The 20,954-nt window shown below is 41.1% G+C and overlaps 1 protein-coding gene and 2 long non-coding RNA genes across 6 annotated transcripts; all 3 read left to right on the top strand.

Annotated features, from left to right (window-relative positions):
* The first annotated feature begins 1,810 nt into the window (after positions 1-1,810).
* Positions 1,811-6,614, top strand: LOC135513940 (uncharacterized). Of its 4 annotated transcripts, none has more exons than XR_010451615.1 (3): positions 1,811-1,897; positions 5,459-5,508; positions 5,994-6,614. It is a non-coding gene; the product is annotated as an uncharacterized LOC135513940 (long non-coding RNA). The 4 variants fall into 4 exon arrangements; XR_010451613.1 differs by having other exon boundaries at positions 1,812-1,884; XR_010451614.1 differs by having other exon boundaries at positions 1,812-1,884; positions 5,631-6,614.
* Positions 6,615-14,516: 7,902 nt separating this feature from the next.
* On the top strand, positions 14,517-16,727 carry LOC135513523 (potassium voltage-gated channel subfamily V member 2-like). The gene is made up of 2 exons (XM_064936401.1): positions 14,517-15,851; positions 16,467-16,727. Exons 1-2 carry the CDS (start codon positions 14,517-14,519, stop codon positions 16,725-16,727), a joined length of 1,596 nt encoding a protein of 531 aa, XP_064792473.1.
* Positions 16,728-18,592: 1,865 nt separating this feature from the next.
* Positions 18,593-20,342, top strand: LOC135513522 (uncharacterized). Its single transcript, XR_010451554.1, has 4 exons — positions 18,593-18,701; positions 19,275-19,329; positions 19,634-19,732; positions 19,971-20,342. It is a non-coding gene; the product is annotated as an uncharacterized LOC135513522 (long non-coding RNA).
* The last annotated feature ends 612 nt before the right edge of the window (positions 20,343-20,954 follow it).

Here is a 20,954-nt window from a genome sequence, read left to right as displayed (position 1 = left end):
ACATTTTGTTACATTACAGCCATATTCTCAAATGGATTAAATAACAAAAAATCCTCAGCAATCTACACACAATACTCCATAAATACAAAGCAAAAACATGTTTTTAGAAATGTTTGCACATTTATTATAAATAATAAACAGAAATACCTTATTTCCATAAGTATTCAGAGCTCAGGTGCATCCTGTTTCCATTGATCATCCTTGAGATGTTTCTACAACTGATTGGAGTCCACCTGTGGTAAATTCAATTGATTGGACATGATTTGGAAAGGTACACACCTGTCTATATAAGGTCCCACAGTTGACGGTGCATGTCAGAGCAAAAACCAAACCATCTTCCATCGAAGGAATTGTCCGTAGAGCTCAAAGACAGCATTGTGTCGAGGCAGAGATCTGAGGAAGGGTACCAAATCATTTCTGCAGCATTGACTGTCCCCAAGAACACAGCGGCCTCCATCATTCTCAAATGGAAGAGGTTTGGAGCTACCAAGACTGGACACCAAACTGAGCAATCAGGGGGGGAGGGCCTTTGTCAGAGGCCCTCTGTGGAGATGAGAGCACGTTCCAGAAGGACAACCATCTCTGCAGCATTCCACCAATCAGGCCTTTATGGTAGAGTGGCCAGACGGAAGCCACTCATTAGTAAAAGGCACATGACAGCCCGCTTGGAGTTTGCCAAAAGGGTCCTAAAGAAACAAGATTCTCTGGTCTGATGAAACCAAGATTGAACTCTTTGGTCTGAATGCCAAGCAACAAATCTAGAGAAAACCTGGCACCATCCCTACAGTGAAGCATGGTGGTGGCAGCATCATACTGTGGGACGTTTTTCAGCGACAGGGACTGGGAGACTAGTCAGGATCGAGGCAAAGCTGAACAGAGCAAAGTACAGAGAGATCCTTGATGAAAACCTGCTTCAGAGCACTCAGGTCCTCAGACTGGGGCAAAGGTTCACCTTCTAACAGGACAACAACTCTAAGCACACAGCCAAGACAATTTTGAATTTTTAAATATTTAACCTTTAACTAAGCAAGTCAGTTACGAACAAATTCTTACTTACAATGACGGCCTACCAAACCTGGACGATTTGATTCAGCCTGGTTTCGAACCAGGGACTGTAGTGACAACTCTTGCACTGAGATGCAGTGCCTTCAACCGCTACGCCACCCGGGAGCCCAAATGCAGGAGTATCTTCGGGACAAGTCTCTGAATGTCCTTGATTGGCCCGGACTTGAACCCGATCGAACATCTCTGGAGAGACCTGAAAATAGCTGTGCAGCAACTCTCCCCATCCAACCTGACAGAGCTTGAGAAGATCTGCAGAGAAGAATGGGAGAAGTTCCACAAATACAGGTGTGCCAAGATTGTAGCATCATTCAAGCTTGAAGAAGAAGCTTGAAGAACAAGAAGAATCTATGCTGTAATCGCTGCCAACGGTACTTCAACAAAGTATTGAGTAAAGGGTCTGAATACTTATGTAAATGTAGTATGTCAGTTTGACATTTTTATAGATTAGCAAACGTTTCTAAAAAAAAAAAGTTGCTGCTTTGTCATTTTGAATACATTCCGAAGGCACTGTAAATGCAGTTAAATACCCTCTTAAATATTTGGGAACCCTATTTGTTGTTTTTATTCAATTCAGTTGGTATGAGAACGGTAGGCCCTATCTGCAAAAGCAGGGCGTCTGAGGAAAGCTGAGTATCTTGGCTATTGATCTGTGCCTTAACATCTTTGGTCTGACTTACTACCATATATGGGCATACACATATATAAGGACAGGCCGAGCCGATGACCTCATTTCAAGGTTTTTCGACGGTGACATTCCGAGGGGTTCATGCTGATTGTGCGGAGATTGTGACAGCTGGTTAAACTGCATCCCTTGACAAGGCAAGAACAAGATGTATGTCAGGAGAAGTGCAGTATTATCATAAGGAGACGTATATTTGGAATATGTTGGAGGAATGGAGGGAAAAAGAGAGGCAGAGGACGTCAGAGAGTGAGCTTGAGTCAGTAAAAAATGTCGGGAAAAGGGAGATGGTTTGTTAAAGAAGAATGGGAGAAAGTGGAAGCAGGGTGAGCTGACAGGAGAAGTGGAAATATGAGATCGAAGTATCGGAGGTGGGTGATGTGGTGAGGTTCTCGGAGCCTGAGGCTTGCACCGAGGGTCACGATAAAGAGGCGTCTGTGACCGTAGGGTTGAAGTTTTTGGAAAAAGTGGACACTTGCCTTTTGTCTGATCCAGTTGTGATTTCAGGGTGGGTGAAAACAGAGTTGGGTGGAATCGGTGAGGGTAACCAGAAGTCTTCTTGTGATAATTGTTTGTTTCTGCTGGTCAGAGAGAGAAGGCGATCCGCGTTAAATGAATGGGGGAAAGAAATGTGAATGGTTTTGCTCTCAAGTGAAGGGCGTGATTACTGGCGTAGAAGTAAATGTACAAGTTGACCAAGTGAAGGGGATGATTCTCGATGTTTGTGATGCTCGTCGTTTGGTGCGACGCAGACAGGGTGGTGAGACAGAATAGTCATTGTCTGTTATTTTTAGTTTTGATGTTGAGTCTTTGCCCGACAAAGTGATTTTAAGAACTTATTTATCCTGTGTGAGCTTTTCTGCCGAATGCATTACATTGTTACAAGTGTCAAGCTTATGGGTATGTGGCAGAAGTGTGTAGGAGGGAGGTTCCTAGGTGTTGAGAAGTGTGCAGAAGGACATGAGACAAAGGCTGTGTAGCATTTGGGAAAGTTGTGGAATGTGTGGGTGCCCATGGGGCTGGGCATCAGAAATGTCCCGTGCGAGAGAGGCAGGTTGAGGTTTCCAGGGTTAGAGTAGTACAGAAGTTGTCATATGCTGAGGCAGTGAAGAAAGTAGAGGGAGATGGGTCAAGGGGGAGTGATCCTGAGAGTCGTGGTGTAAGTAGAAGATCTGTACCAGTACAGAGGGATAGGCCAACAAGTGATATATGTTTCAGTAAGATTGGCTGAAACATATATTGGCTGAAACACAAGACATTTATAGCAATGGTTATCAACTGTACTGCAGGGATGGAATGTATGTCGCAGAAAATTGAGGTTGTGGTGGTAGCTGCAGAGAGGTATTTGGGTGCACAAGACTTGACATCAGAAGAGTTACAGAGTGTGTTAAGTGGTGATATCTCATCCTTTCAGGTTGTTGGCCTGAAGTAGGACTAAATTGATTTAAATAGTGGAGTAGGGTGGCACAACCACGATGAAAGGAGGCGTGCAAAAAAACACTACTTAACTTTGCATGGAGTCGTTTTAGTGTCAGTGACACTATGTCAATATGGAAATGTGTGTGTATATATATATATATATGAAAATTTACTTACAAGCATCATCCTCATGGAGAGATTTCAGACCTTTAGATAATGAAAAATGTAAAACACGCATCACATCTTGTGTTTGGTTCTGACTACATTGTATAATGAAAATACAATATATGTTTAATTATACAAGACAATGGCTTTTACGATTCCAAAAACAATTAACACAAATTTGATATGTAGCCTTGAGCTACATGGTGGTCTGGTGAATCCTGTTTTGTTGCATGGCCTGAAAGGGCATGTGTATCAGACCACCTTAGTTTCTATTTAACGTGCCAATAGAGAAGCTTCTGTTACTACCGTTATGTATCTGGATTCAGCAACCACGTGTTTATCTGATATTAATCATTCCTATGGCAAAATACAATGTTGCTATCTAGCTGTAATCTGGCTATTTGATTAAAGGCTGTTGTTACGCACGCCCCTAGGAAGAGGGAACGCAACACCCTGCTACAACTCAGCTCCCCGTGGAGTGAAAAAAAGATATGGGATTGTAGGTGTGAGTAAGGATGACAAAGGCAGAGAATTTACTGTTTACTGGGAATTTATTCCTTCACACAGTTAATTTGGGGAAACGGGGCTGAACAGAACCAAAGCAAAGAAAGTAAATGCCACAGCCCCCTCTCCTGCCTACCCACTACTTACATAACTTAGCACCACCTAGTGCGCTAACCAAAATACAGGGGGTGGTCCACCCAGGTCTTTCCTAGTGTGCATAGACAGTTAATACTACGGGTTATGTATGCCCGCAGGCCTCTTGCCTAAGCACTCCATAGGTGCCTTCCTCTTCCTCCCTGGGAACAAATGAAACAGAATATTACAAACTACTTCACAAAAAAACCCTCTGAGAAACAACTAACACAGGACATAACCATCAGCTCTCTGAGCAACAACTAATACAGGACATAACCATCAGCTCTCTGAGCAACAACTAATACAGGACATAACCATCAGCTCTCTGAGCAACAACTAATACAGGACATAACCATCAGCTCTCTGAGCAACAACTAATACAGGACATAACCATCAGCTCTCTGAGAAACAACTAACACAGGACATAACCATCAGCTCTCTGAGCAACAACTAATACAGGACATAACCATCAGCTCTCTGAGCAACAACTAATACAGGACATAACCATCAGCTCTCTGAGCAACAACTAATACAGGACATAACCATCAGCTCTCTGAGCAACAACTAATACAGGACATAACCATCAGCTCTCTGAGCAACAACTAATACAGGACATAACCATCAGCTCTCTGAGCAACAACTAATACAGGACATAACCATCAGCTCTCTGAGCAACAACTAATACAGGACATAACCATCAGCTCTCTGAGCAACAACTAATACAGGACATAACCATCAGCTCTCTGAGAAACAACTAACACAGGACATAACCATCAGCTCTCTGAGCAACAACTAATACAGGACATAACCATCAGCTCTCTGAGCAACAACTAATACAGGACATAACCATCAGCTCTCTGAGCAACAACTAATACAGGACATAACCATCAGCTCTCTGAGCAACAACTAATACAGGACATAACCATCAGCTCTCTGAGCAACAACTAATACAGGACATAACCATCAGCTCTCTGAGCAACAACTAATACAGGACATAACCATCAGCTCTCTGAGCAACAACTAATACAGGACATAACCATCAGCTCTCTGAGCAACAAGTAATACAGGACATAACCATCAGCTCTCTGAGCAACAACGAATACAGGACATACCAATAAGCTCTCTCACAGCAACACTAACCAAAGTACAGGACATAACCATAAGCTTGCTCTCTCTGTGTCTCACCTCTCAGATGGGCTTCAGTGAAACATGGAAAAAATCTCACCTCTAATTAGTCCACACCCTTTGATTATATGCATAAAACATGTAGCCCTGTCCTATCCTTACAACAATATTGTTTAAAGAAAATACACGCAACAATCTTGATCTCTTGACAGTAATGTTGACTTTCTTTTCTTCTAGATATCCCTCCGTTCTGATTTAATTATTTTATCTTCAATTATACAGATGACTTTGTGGTTCATTTGATACTTTGGTTGATGTATTTCTATAGGCCGTAAACTCCAGTGTTTCCTTTTTCTATTTTTACAGGATGTTGAACTTTTTTTATGTGCTTAAGTTGAGTCTCCTTCGGTTTCCCAGTAAGTGACCATTTCTTCACATTTAACATTTAAAACCACGAGGCAGTAAGCTGCTGATATCATCATATAAACACATTTGATGCTCTTTACCATAATTCAAATTGCGTTTTGTCTCTTATAAGATGATGTCTAAGAGCAAAAAAACATCATCCAGTTGGCCATTTGCTCAGATATCCCCTGTCAAGACCCTTGGATCAGAGGGACAAGGACTATGACGCCTTCACTTCCACCTTTCACTTTGAGGACCCTCTATTTCGCCCTCACCGCACCTCCAAACCTGTCCCTCCTCCACTGCTCCGACCCACACCACCACCCCCAGACGAGGACCCATACAGGCCCATTAAGCCCCCTAATACCTCTGATCCCTCTGTCCCTCCTTTCAAAGGTGCTGTCCAAACTATCACAAGTATTGTATATATATCCTCCCTGTTTTCTTAGTGGAAACTGTGATCACTTATGTGGCCCTCTGTCCTTCCCCCCACCAGCCCGAGCCCTGTGCACCCAACCCTCAGAGTCCACACGCTGGGACACAGACCAAGGTGTGCCCATACAACGAAATGGAATCCCGAGCAACCCGGAGTATTCATTCTGCCCCCTGCCCCCAGTGGCCAAAAAGACAGATTGGCCCCCATCCCGCCCTGTAACCTATATTTGTACTTCCTTCAGGACAGAGCACAAACACGAGGGCGGAGGAAGCAGAGGGACTTCCTGGACCCATCTTTGTATTCCCATCTGTGGTGGCCACTGGGATGGGCAACAGTGGGGTTAACATGTTGTCTCCTCCCCTACGACCGGACTCTGTTCCTCCTCCCATCCTCATTTACCCTGGTGTTTTTATTCCCATCATAGGAGAAAACATTGGACATAGATAATCGCCTGTCAAGATTCAGACTTCACTGATTCAAAGTAGTTTTCCCCAGTTCACCCCACAGATACCCAGCTACTTTTGTATTGAAATTAGCTGGAGATTAAACTAAATAAATGTATAATGCTGACTATTATAGAACAATCCACACTGTCAATCGTTGGGTCTTTCTATACTTAATGCATATTTCTGTTTACCATTGGATGTAAAACAATTATCTGCAATAAATGAATAAAACTTGTGTGTTGCGATTTTACAGCATATCTGTGCACATTTTGGGAAGAAATACTACCATTTAATTAATGAATATTAGATAATGGCATTTTAATGTGCAGCATGATTGTAGCTTCTCTGCTTCAGGAAAATGTGTATTTGTCTATTTGTTTGTCTGTGTTTATGTAACTCATTCCTGAGGAATGAGGGTGTTCCTTTGGTTTGGTGGTATAATATAATGATATAATTCAAAAATCACTCTTCCTTTAATGACTACTGTAAAGTCTTGACAGAATATTGCCCTGGATCTAAAATTATGTTTTAGTAGTTGTTTACTGGGCTTATAGTTTTTTTCTTCAAATTACATTGGTTCGTCTGTCTGTATGTTATTTCCGTTACTCTCTCATTCAACACTTTGGGGGATTTAATGTTGAAGTTTCTATCCTTCAAATATAGACTAGACTAAAGTATATACCAGTATTGCCATGTAAATGTGTCAGCAAATGTAATGAATTATTATGGAGTGACACTTGGTTTATCCCACTCACCAAATCATGCATATAAGCATACCCCATTCATACAGTGTCTATTGTTCATTCATACATCCCATTTGATTCTATAGTATTCTTATTAGTGCTGGATATACAGCAGGAACAGGAACTTTTAATTTGTATTCATTGGGACTGTATACCCCTTCCTTTTTATGCTGAAGAGGAGAGGATACTCAACCTAATCAAGGTAATGCTTAGAATAAAATTGAATTTCTACTTGTCTTTGCCATATACAGTCGTATGAAAAAGTTTGGGCACCCCTGACAATTTCCATGATTTCCATTTATAAATAATTGGGTGTTTGGATCAGCAATTTCATTTTGATCTATCAAATAACTGATGGACACAGTAATATTTCAGTAGTGAAATTAGGTTTATTGGATTAACAGAAAATGTGCAATATGCATCAAAACAAAATTAGACAGGTGCATACATTTGTACACCCCAATAAAAAAATCACATCAATATTTAGTAGATCCTACTTTTGCTAAAATAACAGATTCTAGACGCTTCCCATAGCCTCTAATGAGTTTCTGGATGAAGGTATTTTGGACCATTCCTCCTTACAAAACATCTCCAGTTCAGTTAGGTTTGATGGTTGCCGAGCATGGACAGCCCGCTTCAAATATCCCACAGATTCTCAATGATATTCAGGTTGGGGACTGGGATGGCCATTCCAGAACATTGTACTTGTTCCTCTGCATAAATGCCAGGGAAAATTTTGAGCAGTGTTTTGAGTCGTTTCCTTGTTGAAATATCCAGCCCCGGCGTAACTTCAACTTTGTGACTGATTCTTCAACATTATTCCCAAGAATCTGCTGATATTGAGTGGAATCCATGCGACCCTCAACTTTAACAAGATTCCCAGTACCGGCACTGGCCACACAGCCCCACAGCATGATGGAACCTCCACCATATTTTACTGTGGGAAGCAAGTGTTTTTCTTGGAACGCTGTGTTATTTTGCCGCCATGCATAACGTCCCTTGTTATGACCAAATAACTCAATCTTTGTTTCATCAGTCCACAGCACCTTATTCCAAAATGAAGCTGGCTTGTCCAAATGTGTGTTTGCATTCCTCAAGCGACTCTGTTTGTGGCGTGTGTGCAGAAAAGGCTTCTTCCGCATCACTCTCCCATACAGCTTCTCCTTGTGCAAAGTGCGCTGAATTGTTGAACGATGCACAGTGACACCATCTGCAGCAAGATGTTGTAGGTCTTTGGAGGTGGTCTGTGGGCTGTTTTTGACCGTTCTCACCATCCTTCGCCTTTGCCTCTCCGATATTTTACTTGGTCTGCCACTTTTGGCCTTAACAAGAACTATGCCTGTGGTCTTCCATTTCCTCACTATGTTCCTCACAGTGGACACTGACAGCTTAAATCTCTGCGATAGCTTTTTGTAGCATTCCTCTAAACAATAATGTTGAACCATCTTTGTTTTCAGGTCATTTGAGAGTTGTTTTGAGGCCCCCATGTTGCCACCCTTCAGAGGAGAGTCAAAGAGAACAACAACTTGGCCACCTTAAATACCTTTTCTCATGACTGGATGCACTTGTCTATGAAGTTCAAGGATTAATGAGCTCACCAAACCAATTGTGTGTTCCAATTAATCTGTACTAAGTTACAGGTATTCAAATCAACAGAATGACAAGGATGCCCACATTTTTGCATAGCCTATTTTTCACATCTGATTTAATTTCATACAACTTAATATTGCTACACTAAAAATCTTTGTCTGGACAATACCCCAGTACTCAGCTTTTATTAGAAAATGAATGGCATGCCACTGTGATCATTTTCTGTGACGACAGAGTAAATTATTATGCAGCCTCAGAGAGGTGCCCAAACGTTTTCATACGACTGTAGTGTTGAATGGTCAAATGGTCCTGTGTTTTGGACAATCATATCACATGACCTGGATTTGAACCTTTATTTAAAGCTTTTTCAACAACCTGTCTCCTTTTCTTTTTATGTCAGATGGTCCAGCTCCATCCGCAGATAATTGCTTTATTTTTTTGGTGTAATTCTAATTCCTGGCTTAAAATAACAGTTAAAATCTAGGTCATGAGACATGACAGTTCAAAACACATGGCCCTATAGAATGAATACTGTTAAATTATTATGTATTCAATAAACCTTTGGTACTCAACATTGTTTTATGTTAAAAAAAGTGACATTTATTTTACTCTTTCAGAAATGAAGGAAAAGAAATTGGAGATTTTGAGGACCGCCTTCTATATTTTATTTGTGGCAATCGTAGCATCTTCAAAACCAGTAAGAGTGCCCCTGCCGTTTTCCATCATCTTTATTCTTATAAATCTGTCATTCTTATAATGTGCACAATGACAAAGTCAGTGAATAGAGACTGTGTCAAAAGTGTGCTATTCTATGTTTCTACACTCAAATAGTATTTATATTTGTGAAACCAGGTCAGTCTACATGGATTCCAATTCAGAAGCATGATGGCTGACAGCCTGGAATCGTCTGAGACCTCGGAGTCCAGCAAGTCTTCCTCAGAGAATGGTCAGCCAATGGTCGCTGGCACTGAGATCGCAATACCAGACACTCAGGAGGAGACAGACCCACCAGACAGTGAAGCTATAGCCTCTGAAACAGCCTCAGAAGTTGATGATGCTTTAATTGCTTCACAAACCACACTTCAAACGGATGCCTCATCAGCAGATGCACTAAATGGGTCAGACACTGGGGCTACCTCACAGCATCCAGTCATCGTCGCATTGACTGATTCTCCCAGTCTGACTTCTGATAATGTCACAACCCATATACGGTCTATGGTCACAACGGCTCTGCCATCAATCACTGACACAGCCACAATTCAAACATTATATGTGGGCACAACTTCTCCCCCAGGCCCATACCACATACCCATTATGGAGCAGCCAACTCCTCCACCAGTCTCCCCAATACCAAGCCTAACTCCCCAGCAGCTAGTTCCATTGGGAACCACTGATGACATAGCTGGTGTGCCAGGTTGTTTTACTGTAGTATACATAACCAGCCCTCATGCTCAGCCAGTTCCTGTTAGAGGTGATAACATTTAAAGCAGAGAGGAAGTTAATATATCATTGATTAAAATCAGACATAAAAGCTGGCTTCTTTTTTTCATTTTTCTTTATAAACATATGAGCACATTGCAGCCACATAGTGAGCTGGAGGGGTGCCTGTGCTGCAACTGGCTGAAGCGCTCATGAAAATGATTCACTATAATATTTTGCACTATATACGTGATACATATGTAGATGTACTGTACTTTATATTGCTCAGTGTCTTCCATGAGTCAGTCTCACATGTATTTGTATTTTTTCCCATCTGTTATCGTGTGATTTATTTTGAAAAGTGACACAGATTGCATTAACACTGTCAACAACATTTTAGTCTATTTGTAAAAGAGGACCCACCATCTGAAAATAAATGCTCTTTAAACATTTAGAAAAAGGACGGAAGTCAGAAAGAGTACCTTTTCGTGTGCTGCAGGATATTTTGGGGCTTTTGATTATACTGCAAAACTTATTACAGGCGATTTGCAGATAATGCCAGCTGTTGGGCATTCTTTGTGACTCCCATTGTGTCCTCAGTTATCATTGAATGATTGAATGATGATACATTCTTGTTTTAATTTTGTACTGTAAAGCTTGTCTTGTATACAATTAAATGTCTGACCCAGAAAGACAGAGACCCTGGAGCAGATGGTGTTTAACTTCTGGTATGAATGCAATGCAGTGAGTGAACAAGTGGGTGTTGTTTTTTTTTCCGGTATTACAGAGACACTGTTGTTGAGAGATACCAAAGCTCATGGCATGAAGTATGTTTGCCACCGCACAACACACATTGATCATTTACTTGTGACACACAGACACAGAAAAATATTTTTTCAAATAGCTTCACTACTTGGACCGCAAATAAACATTTTAAAGTTTTACTTTTTCATATTCCTACATGGAACGTATAGGAACCATAGACCAAGCTGGACCGTTAATGGTCAGCCTACCATACAAAAGGCAGCAGAAGGTATCTAAATGCATCTGCTACGTTGTATAGATTATAACCTGCAACCATGTTCGCCCCCTGTTGTCCTGAGATGATAACAGTCTGTAATCTGATGCATTGCGAATGTTAAGCTCTTGAGCCGCTTAAAACCACTTGTGGTGTAAAATTCATACTCATCTGATAATGTGGACAGAACACCAAACTAACATTAATAGCCTGGTCAGAAATTACCTCTATTTTGTAGCACTTATTAGGCACTGTTTTTCAAAACTCCCAACTGAAATAAGTAAGTTGTTGTTGTCCTCATTGGGAATTGTATTCATTAACATTTGAATAACATCTTATTCAAGTACCTGTGAAGATGTATGATATTCATAATTTGAATCTACTGTACATAGATTAAACACTCTTTACAATCCATTTAGAGGTCCTATTGAAAACCATGTAATCCTATGGTATGATACTGCTTGTGACTGAGTACTACACCCTAATAAGTATTGATTTGTGTCTAAATACTATAATGACCAGGTCTGTCTAGTCAACAACAAACACTATTTCTGCATGTTCTTCACTTAAATACAAAAACATTGTAGTGAAAATAAAATTAACAAATGCTTGTTCCTAGGGATGAGGTCAATTATAGTTTGCCAGAACACTTTTAATCACATTTCAATTTAGATTGACCCGTCCCCGACCCTCAGTGCACTAGTTCATATAAACATGTTTTTTTGTGAAACACTAAAATAGTTCTCCTGAGCCTGGCAGCTCTATTCAAACATCAAGGCTATAACAAGTTCAGCTTAAGTCCTTACTTGCTTTAACCAATAGACTGGTATGGGAACAGAGGAGAAAAAAGGAAATACATTATATTGAAACTGGCCCAGTACAAGTGTTTGACTGGATCTGTGTGTAGACCTTTTAATCAGCAAGTCAATAATCTGATATCCTATAAGAGGATTCCTTTTCCAAGCCAAGTTATGTCAGACAATAAAATGGCTGTTGAGTTCTTTTATAGAATGAATATCTTCTCTACGATCACCATCACTATATTCTTGTCAGTGTTATTGTATATAATTGTTCTCCATGTGTAGTTGTAACATAATTCATGTAATTGAATATATGTCAAAGTGAGCTTGTGGCCTTGATTCTAATAGGCTAAGAGAGACCACAGACACCTGTTGTCCACTCTGACAGGAAGCATGTTAACGTCTTAAAGTCCTTATCCTCTTTAAACACCCCCCCCACACTCTTTGTTCTCCTGCAGCACAGAGGTCTCTGTGTCATTACAATCTGGTAATAAACAATTGACAATAACATTCAGACTATTTTCTGGAATTATGTGAAAACCAAAATGAATGTATTGTATCGCAAGAGAATACAAAAATCCCCTCGTTGGAGATTCATTAATTCAAATTCTAAAATTTGTCCCCTAAGCCTAAGGAAACTATCACCTAATCTTTACATTCTTAAGAGACAATGGATTAGCCTACACCTAGATTACTCAATTGGAGCAGTGCTTGGCCAGCGTTCATGAACGCATGTGCTCAGCAGTATTAGTAATATGTAATACATACAGTGGGGAGAACAAGTATTTGATACACTGCCGATTTTGCAGGTTTTCCTATTAACAAAGCATGTAGAGGTCTGTAATTTTTATCATAGGTACACTTCAACTGTGAGAGACGGAATCTAAAACCAGAATCCATAAAATCAAATTGTATGATTTTTAAGTAATTAATTTGGATTCCATTGCATGACATAAGTATTTGATACATCAGAAAAGCAGAACTTAATATTTGGTACAGAAACCTTTGTTTGCAATTACAGAGATCATACGTTTCCTGTAGTTCTTGACCAGGTTTGCACACACTGCAGCAGGGACAGTGGCCCACTCCTCCATACAGACCTTCTCCTGATCCTTCAGATTTCGGGGCTGTCGCTGGGCAATACGGACTTTCAGCTCCCTCCAAAGATTTTCTATTGGGTTCAGGTCTGGAGACTGGCTAGGCCACTCCAGGACCGTGAGATCTTGCATGGAGCCCCAGACCAAGGGTGATTGACCGTCATCTTGAACTTCTTCCATTTTCTAATAAATGCGCCAACAGTTGTTGCCTTCTCACCAAGCTGCTTGCCTATTGTCCTGTAGCCCATCCCAGCCTTGTGCAGGTCTACAATTTTAGCCCTGATGTCCTTACACAGCTCTCTGGTCTTGGCCATTGTGGAGAGGTTGGAGTCTGTTTGATTGAGTGTGTGGACAGGTGTCTTTTATACAGGTAATGAGTTCAAACAGGTGCAGTTCACACAGGTAATGAGTGGAGAACAGGACAGGTCTGTGAGAGACAGAATTTTTGCTGGTTGGTAGGTGATCAAATACTTATGTCATGCAATAAAATGCAGATGAATTACTTAAAAATCATACAATGTGATTTTCTGGATTTTTGTTTTAGATTCCGTCTCAACACTCACAGTTGAAGTGTATCTATGATTTAAAAATTACAGACCTCTACATGCTTTGTAAGTAGGAAAACCTGTAAAATCGGCAGTGTGTCAAATATTTTTTATCCCCACTGTATGTATCACTAGACACTTTAAACTATGCCACTTTGTTTACATACCCTACATTACTCATCTCATATGTATATATTGTATTCGATACCATCTACTGCATCTTGCCTATGCCGTTCTGTACCATCACTCATTCATATATCTTTATGTACATATTCTTTATCCCTTTACACTTGTGTGTATAAGGTAGTAGTTTTTGAATTGTTAGGTTAGATTACTCGTTGGTTATTACTCCATTGTCGGAACTAGAAGCACAAGCATTTCGCCACACTCACATTAACATCTGCTAACCATGTGTATGTGACAAATAAAATTTGATTTGATTAGTCGACAAGGATGCAGTTGAGGTAACGGCAGTCCTTACTCTGCCCAAAACAACACTACAGATAATCTATTGATGAATTCATGAAGGGGAGAGTTCATGTATCAGTTTGTCTTCATATACTCAGTTTGATGACACATACCATATACAGACTTGTTTACAGACTCTAAGGAAGTGAGTTGATGAAGTGTGTTCACTGACAGACATATTGTATTTATTAGGGATCCCCACTCTTCCTGGGGTCCAAACACATTAAAGCACTTACATTACACACAGGGCCAGAGGAGCTTGGGAGGGGATAATGGTATGTAAATATTCTGTAAGCACATGGATCCTCTGTCAGCATCATTGATGGGGCCGTGGCACGCAATGCATCCTGCTAACATCCTCTGCATGTGCTTAATCAGAGGGGGGTATTAAAGTAGAACAGTAATGCTCCCAGATTTCAATCTGCCGTCTGCTGTATAGCCCACGGAAGGCAACGACATGGGAAGTACCGGGAGGATGCTCAACCTTTGGAACAGGAGGCAAAGCCTCTTCCCTAACTACAAAGTCACCGGGACTAGTGCTGAACTTAGAAGACCCTCAGAAGACAGCACCCTTCCATTCACCAAGGACAGCTGTATAAAAGAGTGGAATTCCATGCAGGAACTGAGCAAGGACATTTATGACATCTACTCTGAGTATGAGGATGAGGAAGATGAGAAGCCTTTGGCTCTTCTTTCAAAGCTGGCTTCACCCACCAAGAATTACAATCTCAACATCAATGTTGGGGGGAAGTCCTATCAGATAGCTTACCGGTTGGCGGCCAGGTACCCCAAAACTAGGATAGGGCGGCTTGCCACCTATACAGACCACAACAAGAAACTGGACCTGTGTGACGATTACCAAGTCAAGAAAAATGAGTACTTCTTCGACAGGGACCCAGAGATTTTCAACAACATCTTCACCTTCTACAGAACTGGGGTGCTGTGGATAAAAGATGAGCTGTGTCCCAGAAACTTTCTGGAGGAGATCAACTACTGGGGCGTGAGGATCAAGAACACCCACCGCTGCTGCCGGATTTCTTTTGAGGAGCGACAGGACGAAATAAACGAGCAGCTGAACATCCAGAGAGAGCTGGAGGCCGAGGTGGAGATCGAGGAGAATGAGGAGCTGTTTCAGGACATGTTCATGGGCCATAACCGCAGAGTGATCTGGAACCTAATGGAAAAACCTTTCTCATCTGTCCCTGCCAAGCTCATGGCCTTGGTCTCCAGCCTGTTTGTCCTGGTATCCCTGGTGGCCATGACACTCAACACAGTAGAGGATATGCAGTACAAGACTCCCTCTGGCCAATTGAGCGGGAAGACCTACTGTGAATTTGTGGAGTCTCTGTGCATTGCTTTTTTCACCATGGAGTATCTGCTCAGGCTGGTGTCCACACCTGACCTCCAGACTTTCGCCAGGAGCATGCTCAACACGGTGGACCTGATCGCTATTCTACCTCAGTACCTGCAGCTGGCTTTGGAGTGCTTTGAAAACAATGACTACGTGAAGCACGAACACGACATGAGGACAGTTGGGCAGGTGGGGAAGCTGGGCCAGGTGTTGCGGATTATGCGGCTGATGCGTATATTTCGTATCTTGAAGCTGGCGCGCCACTCCACCGGGCTGAGGGCGTTTGGCTTCACACTCCGCCAGTGCTACCAGCAGGTGGGCTGCCTCTTCCTCTTCATTGCCATGGGAATCTTCGCCTTCTCTGCCATGGTCTACACTGTGGAGCATGACGTGCCCCAAACCAACTTCACAAGCATCCCCCATGCATGGTGGTGGGCTGCTGTAAGTATATTAGTTCACAATAGGCCGTTAGGAGTTTTTAAAAAGTCAAACTTTCATTCTCTGTAGCTTTATATTCAGCTTTGTTTCTGGTGATCTTCCAGCAATGATGCAGGGAGGCTCAGGTCTGGCTTCAGGTCTGTAGTGTGTCTGGTCTATGGCTCGCTCTGTAGTCACCTCATAATACTACCTACTGCACTGTGTACTAATGGCTGTCAGTGGCCACTAACTGAATGATAAGCTTAAACACTGATCAAAGTACCAGTAACTGTTTCATATGAACTGCATGGCCTGACATTATTTAAATGGATGGTTTATATGGCTCCTGGATAGTGTCTTAATACTATAATGCTATTACAGGGTGGACCTTAGGTCAGCGCACCTCCATTAGAATATGTGTATCTGTCCATGTCCATGCCTGTTCACATGAAGCATGCCGTATGTGCTTAATTATGATCAACACTCTGGACATGAAGTCAGGCCACTTTTAGTCCCTGTATATCTCTTTCTGAAAGGGTATGCTATTAAGTTGTGACTGAAGTGGGACAGATAACACTTTTACATTTTGACTGTGAAAGGGGTTCAAGTTCCATAACTCTTGTAATTTCTGCCCTCCAGGTGAGCATCTCCACCGTGGGCTATGGAGACATGTATCCAGAGACCATCCTGGGGCGTCTCTTTGCTTTCTTCTGTATTTCCTTTGGAATCATACTGAACGGACTGCCCATCTCCATCCTCTTCAACAAGTTCTCAGACTACTACGCCAAACTGAAATCCCACGAGTACACCGCAAACATGAAGAACCGGGGGAAAATTAGGTTTGCCAAAAGGACAGCAATGAAGATCTCACTTTGTTGTGGAGTTGGACACACTACATGATGCTACAGCTAACTGTTTAGGACTCTTTAAGACACAATATCTGCCTGATCTTTCTTACATTGGCAACATATATAGTATCGGGTTGAATAAAGTAATGTTAACTTTGAAATTGCTGAAAACCCATGCACCCTTTTGTCTTACCCATCAGATATGCTTTTCCAGGGGTGGAAATGGGAGGGAGTCTGGGGTAGGGGGTTCAGGACGTGAAAACATTTTGTGATGTAAAATTTTGCATTTCACATTGAATTCATAGATTTTACATTGGAGGGCTCCAGGAGTGATTTTCTTTCTCCATTTCTACCCCTGCACTTCACACATATTACCAAATGAGAGTGCTTCTCCCCCAAAAGGTAGGCCTGTTAACAATACCATATAGACAGTGCATTGTCATAAAGAGCTCCACAGCTATGGAGCAACTTGCCCTGTCAGGTCAAGTTGATTCTATTTGCTCGTTTTTTATATATATTTTTATGCATTTAATGATTGAAACACTTTCTACTTGGCTTAATGTCCTTTATGTCACATGCTGTTTCTCAGTTTTCATTTGTATTTTTTGAACACTTGATTAACATGGAGCTTTAATGAGATTTGATTTTGCAATCATATCTTGTACGCTCAAATAAAGAGAAATAATGCTACATGATTTTTGTATGTGCCGTTATATTACTGCTGCAGAGGCAAACATGGTCACTCACTAATAAAGCAATGATGTGTACATTTGGCAACGCAATGTGATTTAAATATGTCCACAGTTTCAGCCCCCCCACCCCCTCACAGGTTTTCTGGCAGGCTATTCCAGAGGCTGGGGGCATAATAACTAAAGAGAGGGGTTGTTGTAAATATGTCCACACCTGACCTCCAGACTTTCGCCAGGAGCATGCTCAACACGGTGGACCTGATCGCTATTCTACCTCAGTACCTGCAGCTGGCTTTGGAGTGCTTTGAAAACAATGACTACGTGAAGCACGGACATGACATAAGGACAGTTGGGCAGGTGGGGAAGCTGGGCCAAGCCTAAAGGAAGAGAGGGGTTGTTGTAAATTGCTGCCATTCATGTGTCATGCCGAGCAAGATTGAGGCCAAATCCCAGATGGAGAAACTAAACAACATATTTTACCTACTGATTGTGAGGGTATGTTTTGCATCATTAAAATAGGCTTGGCATGTATGCTTTGGAATGTATGAACACTTTACCATGATGATAAGCTTTCTGTAGCAGCAAATACATTCACTACAGCAGGAGTAGATCCCATACTCTACTAATCTGTCTGATCCTGCCCAATTAGCCTGCTACCTGGCTGAAGCAAAGACCCACAAAAGCTTGCATCTGCTGGCATCTTGTGGTTAGTGTTGATAGTGCAGAAGGTGGTGAACGATTTTAATACGTCACACTTGATAATCTAGAACATTTAGCTAAATTTTCGGTTATGAAATTGAGGATTATAAGGTTTGATAAAATTAAGATATTTTTTGTAATTTTATAAAACATATGAACCACAAGTGAATTTGAAGGGGGGTTTCACTAGTTATCACAGCCACAAAGGTAAATGTCCATATCGTAAATATTCATGACAACAAACATGAGGTTGTTGGTCTTAATGTAAGGTTAGGATTAGGCATAAAATTAGCAATTTGGTTGAGGTTAGGATTAGGTTTAAAATGTATTTTAAAAAGGGACATTGTAGAAATAGAAATGTCTTTGACATTGTGGCTTTGATAATGCTATATGGGATCATTGGGACTGTTTCATTACAGTATTTTCAATGGTTTAATCCATGATTAAGGTTAGGTAAGGGTTACATCCCAAGGATTCCAGATAGCGCTAACAAAATTAGACACCGGCAATTTCCCACAATCCTTTTCATCAGTAGAGTGACCTCTGGTGCTGTTGTTGCGCAAAAATTTGTAGCAGGCGAACCAACACAAACCAGCAGCAAAATGGTCCCTCCAGTGGCAGTGTCACCGCTTATTAAGGTTTGTGGCAACACATTTGTGTAACATGCTGTTGAAAGTAGTTTTGTTTAAAAATAAATCGTGAATTGTTTCCTAATTTGCAGCGAATAAGTTGCATAACAATGCTGCATTGTCCAAGACCTCTGCCAAACTCAGACAGCTGGCTAACTAACAACCTAGCTAGTGGAATAATTAATAACGTTAGCAAGCTACATTTTCAACACATAGCTATTACTTCCAAACCTGTAATCATTTGCGCATGTTATGCATCAGCTGACAGCTTTGACATTGCATGCAAATTGTTGTTGTGGACTACCAAGTGGCGCAGCGGTCTACACTGGTTCGATTCCAGGCTGTATCACAACTGGCCGTGATTGGGAGGCCCATAAGGCGGTGCACAATTGGCCCTGCGTCGTTGGGATTTGGCCGGCGTCGGCCGTCATTGTAAATAAGAATTTGTTCTTAACTGACTTGCCTAGTTAAATAAATGTGAAATAAAAAAGCCCGTGAATTAGCTAGCGTTTGTCTAATGTTAGCATTAAATCATTGCCTGAGTGATACTGTCTGATATGCGTAATTTGTTTCTCATTACAGACCGCAAGGTACTCAGCTTTGTTAGCTGGTATAGTATTTGGCAAGAGGAGATATGGTGAGTTGTGAACCTTGAATAAAGGTTTTGCATCGACGCCTCAGGTGGTGGCATACTAACGTTAGAGTACAAATGTCCTATACTGTGGCCACAGACTAACGTTAGCTAAACTAGCAACCTTAACATTGAAGCCATGCAGACACTGACCTCCAACTTGTTGAAAACCTGCAATAACATAGGATTCTTCATAGTTCTAAACATAAATAGATTACAGGTACATCATATGGTGTTTGATTTTTTTTCAGAAGTAATTCCATTTTAAGTTTTGATTTTAACACCCTCTCCCCCTCTAAATTAATTTCAGATGAACTAAAGCCTATTGCTGCAGAGGAAAGAAGGATTGAGGAAGAGGAGAAGAAGGTTCGTGAAGAACAAGAGAAAATTGCCAAGGCGCTAGCAGAAGGTAAACGTCTGTTTGTTTTTAAGAGATTACTGGCAATTTGCTCTCATGTTTGTTCTTTTAAGTAAACACATTTGCATGCTTAGATATAGGTCCATCAATAGGTCTTTTGTGTGTTCTATAGGAATCGCCTGAATAACAACATATGGCAGTAAAAACTGCTGCTTAATTTTATTAAACACTTGATTGTTTCTGTATAGAAACTTGACACCTACTTTTTTTTCCTGGTCTCTCACTACAGCCAGTGAAGAGTCGATTTTGAAATGAGCTGGCACTGGGAGAAGTTACTGTGAAGCTCTTCACACTGCTCCTGTATTTTTCCACTCTTATTTTCCTGGATATACTTGGTCCAAAACTCTCCGGCACAGTTATTTTACTGACGTGTGCAGTCTAACCGATAAACCCTCACTTGGTCTGGAGACCAAATATAGTTTTTTGTAGTCATTTACATGACATATAAAATAATGGCTTGCTATTTGGATTTAACTGTAATATCACAAATGCACTATTGTAAGTCAAGTTTAAATGTTTGTACCCTTGTTACACACCCTCATGACATTGTCATACATACTACTTGATAAATAAATGGTAAATATTTATTCTCTTTGAATCATCATTCTTTCATCCTTTCTCCATTGCACTTGCTTCAATAACTTGTTTTTTTTGTCACACTTCCTTTGTTTTTGAGTAATAGATATGCTATTATGGATTCCCCCCCTCTAGTCTACACAATATGAAGCGTCATTCATCAACTCTAATATTTGTTCTTTCTAATCTTCTGGACATTAAAACTGAAGCTACATGAAACAAGCATTATTACAAACATTATTACATGAAACAAGATCGTACTTTTCTGTGTCATGGCCATGCACGTAAATAGGACGACTGTGGTCTGCTGTCATGACTGGAGTGGAGTGGAGCGGAGCAGACCCTTGACCTGGCACTGTGTTGTCATGGCCGAAAGCCAAAGGTGCCAAGATGCAGTAATTCAAGCTCATCCCCAGGCAACAATGACAGAAGTGGTTAATAATAGAAAAAGACAAAAGCTTTATTTGTCAACTATGTATATTATCTATAGTGCACAGTATATATATATATATATATTAGCAAGGGATGATTCAACGTATGGCCTTGCTCACTGAAATCATTTTCAGAAATAACACTTATGCACCCATTTCACCTGGTGTCAACCCTCTTGTAATGTGCTTCAGCGGTCTGTCCAAGA

Source organism: Oncorhynchus masou, chromosome 25 (genome assembly GCF_036934945.1).
Source record: "Oncorhynchus masou masou isolate Uvic2021 chromosome 25, UVic_Omas_1.1, whole genome shotgun sequence".
Lineage (NCBI taxonomy): Eukaryota > Metazoa > Chordata > Actinopteri > Salmoniformes > Salmonidae > Oncorhynchus > Oncorhynchus masou.
The sequence above is the reverse complement of the archived record's forward strand: the minus strand, read 5'-3'. Positions and strand labels throughout refer to the sequence as shown.

Excerpts from the sequence above, each read along its gene's own strand:
- LOC135513523 (XM_064936401.1), top strand. The coding sequence starts at position 14,517 with ATGGGAAGTACCGGGAGGATGCTCAACCTTTGGAACAGGAGGCAAAGC. Across the intron at positions 15,852-16,466 it reads ATGCATGGTGGTGGGCTGCT|GTGAGCATCTCCACCGTGGG; the intron begins GTAAGTATATTA and ends TCTGCCCTCCAG.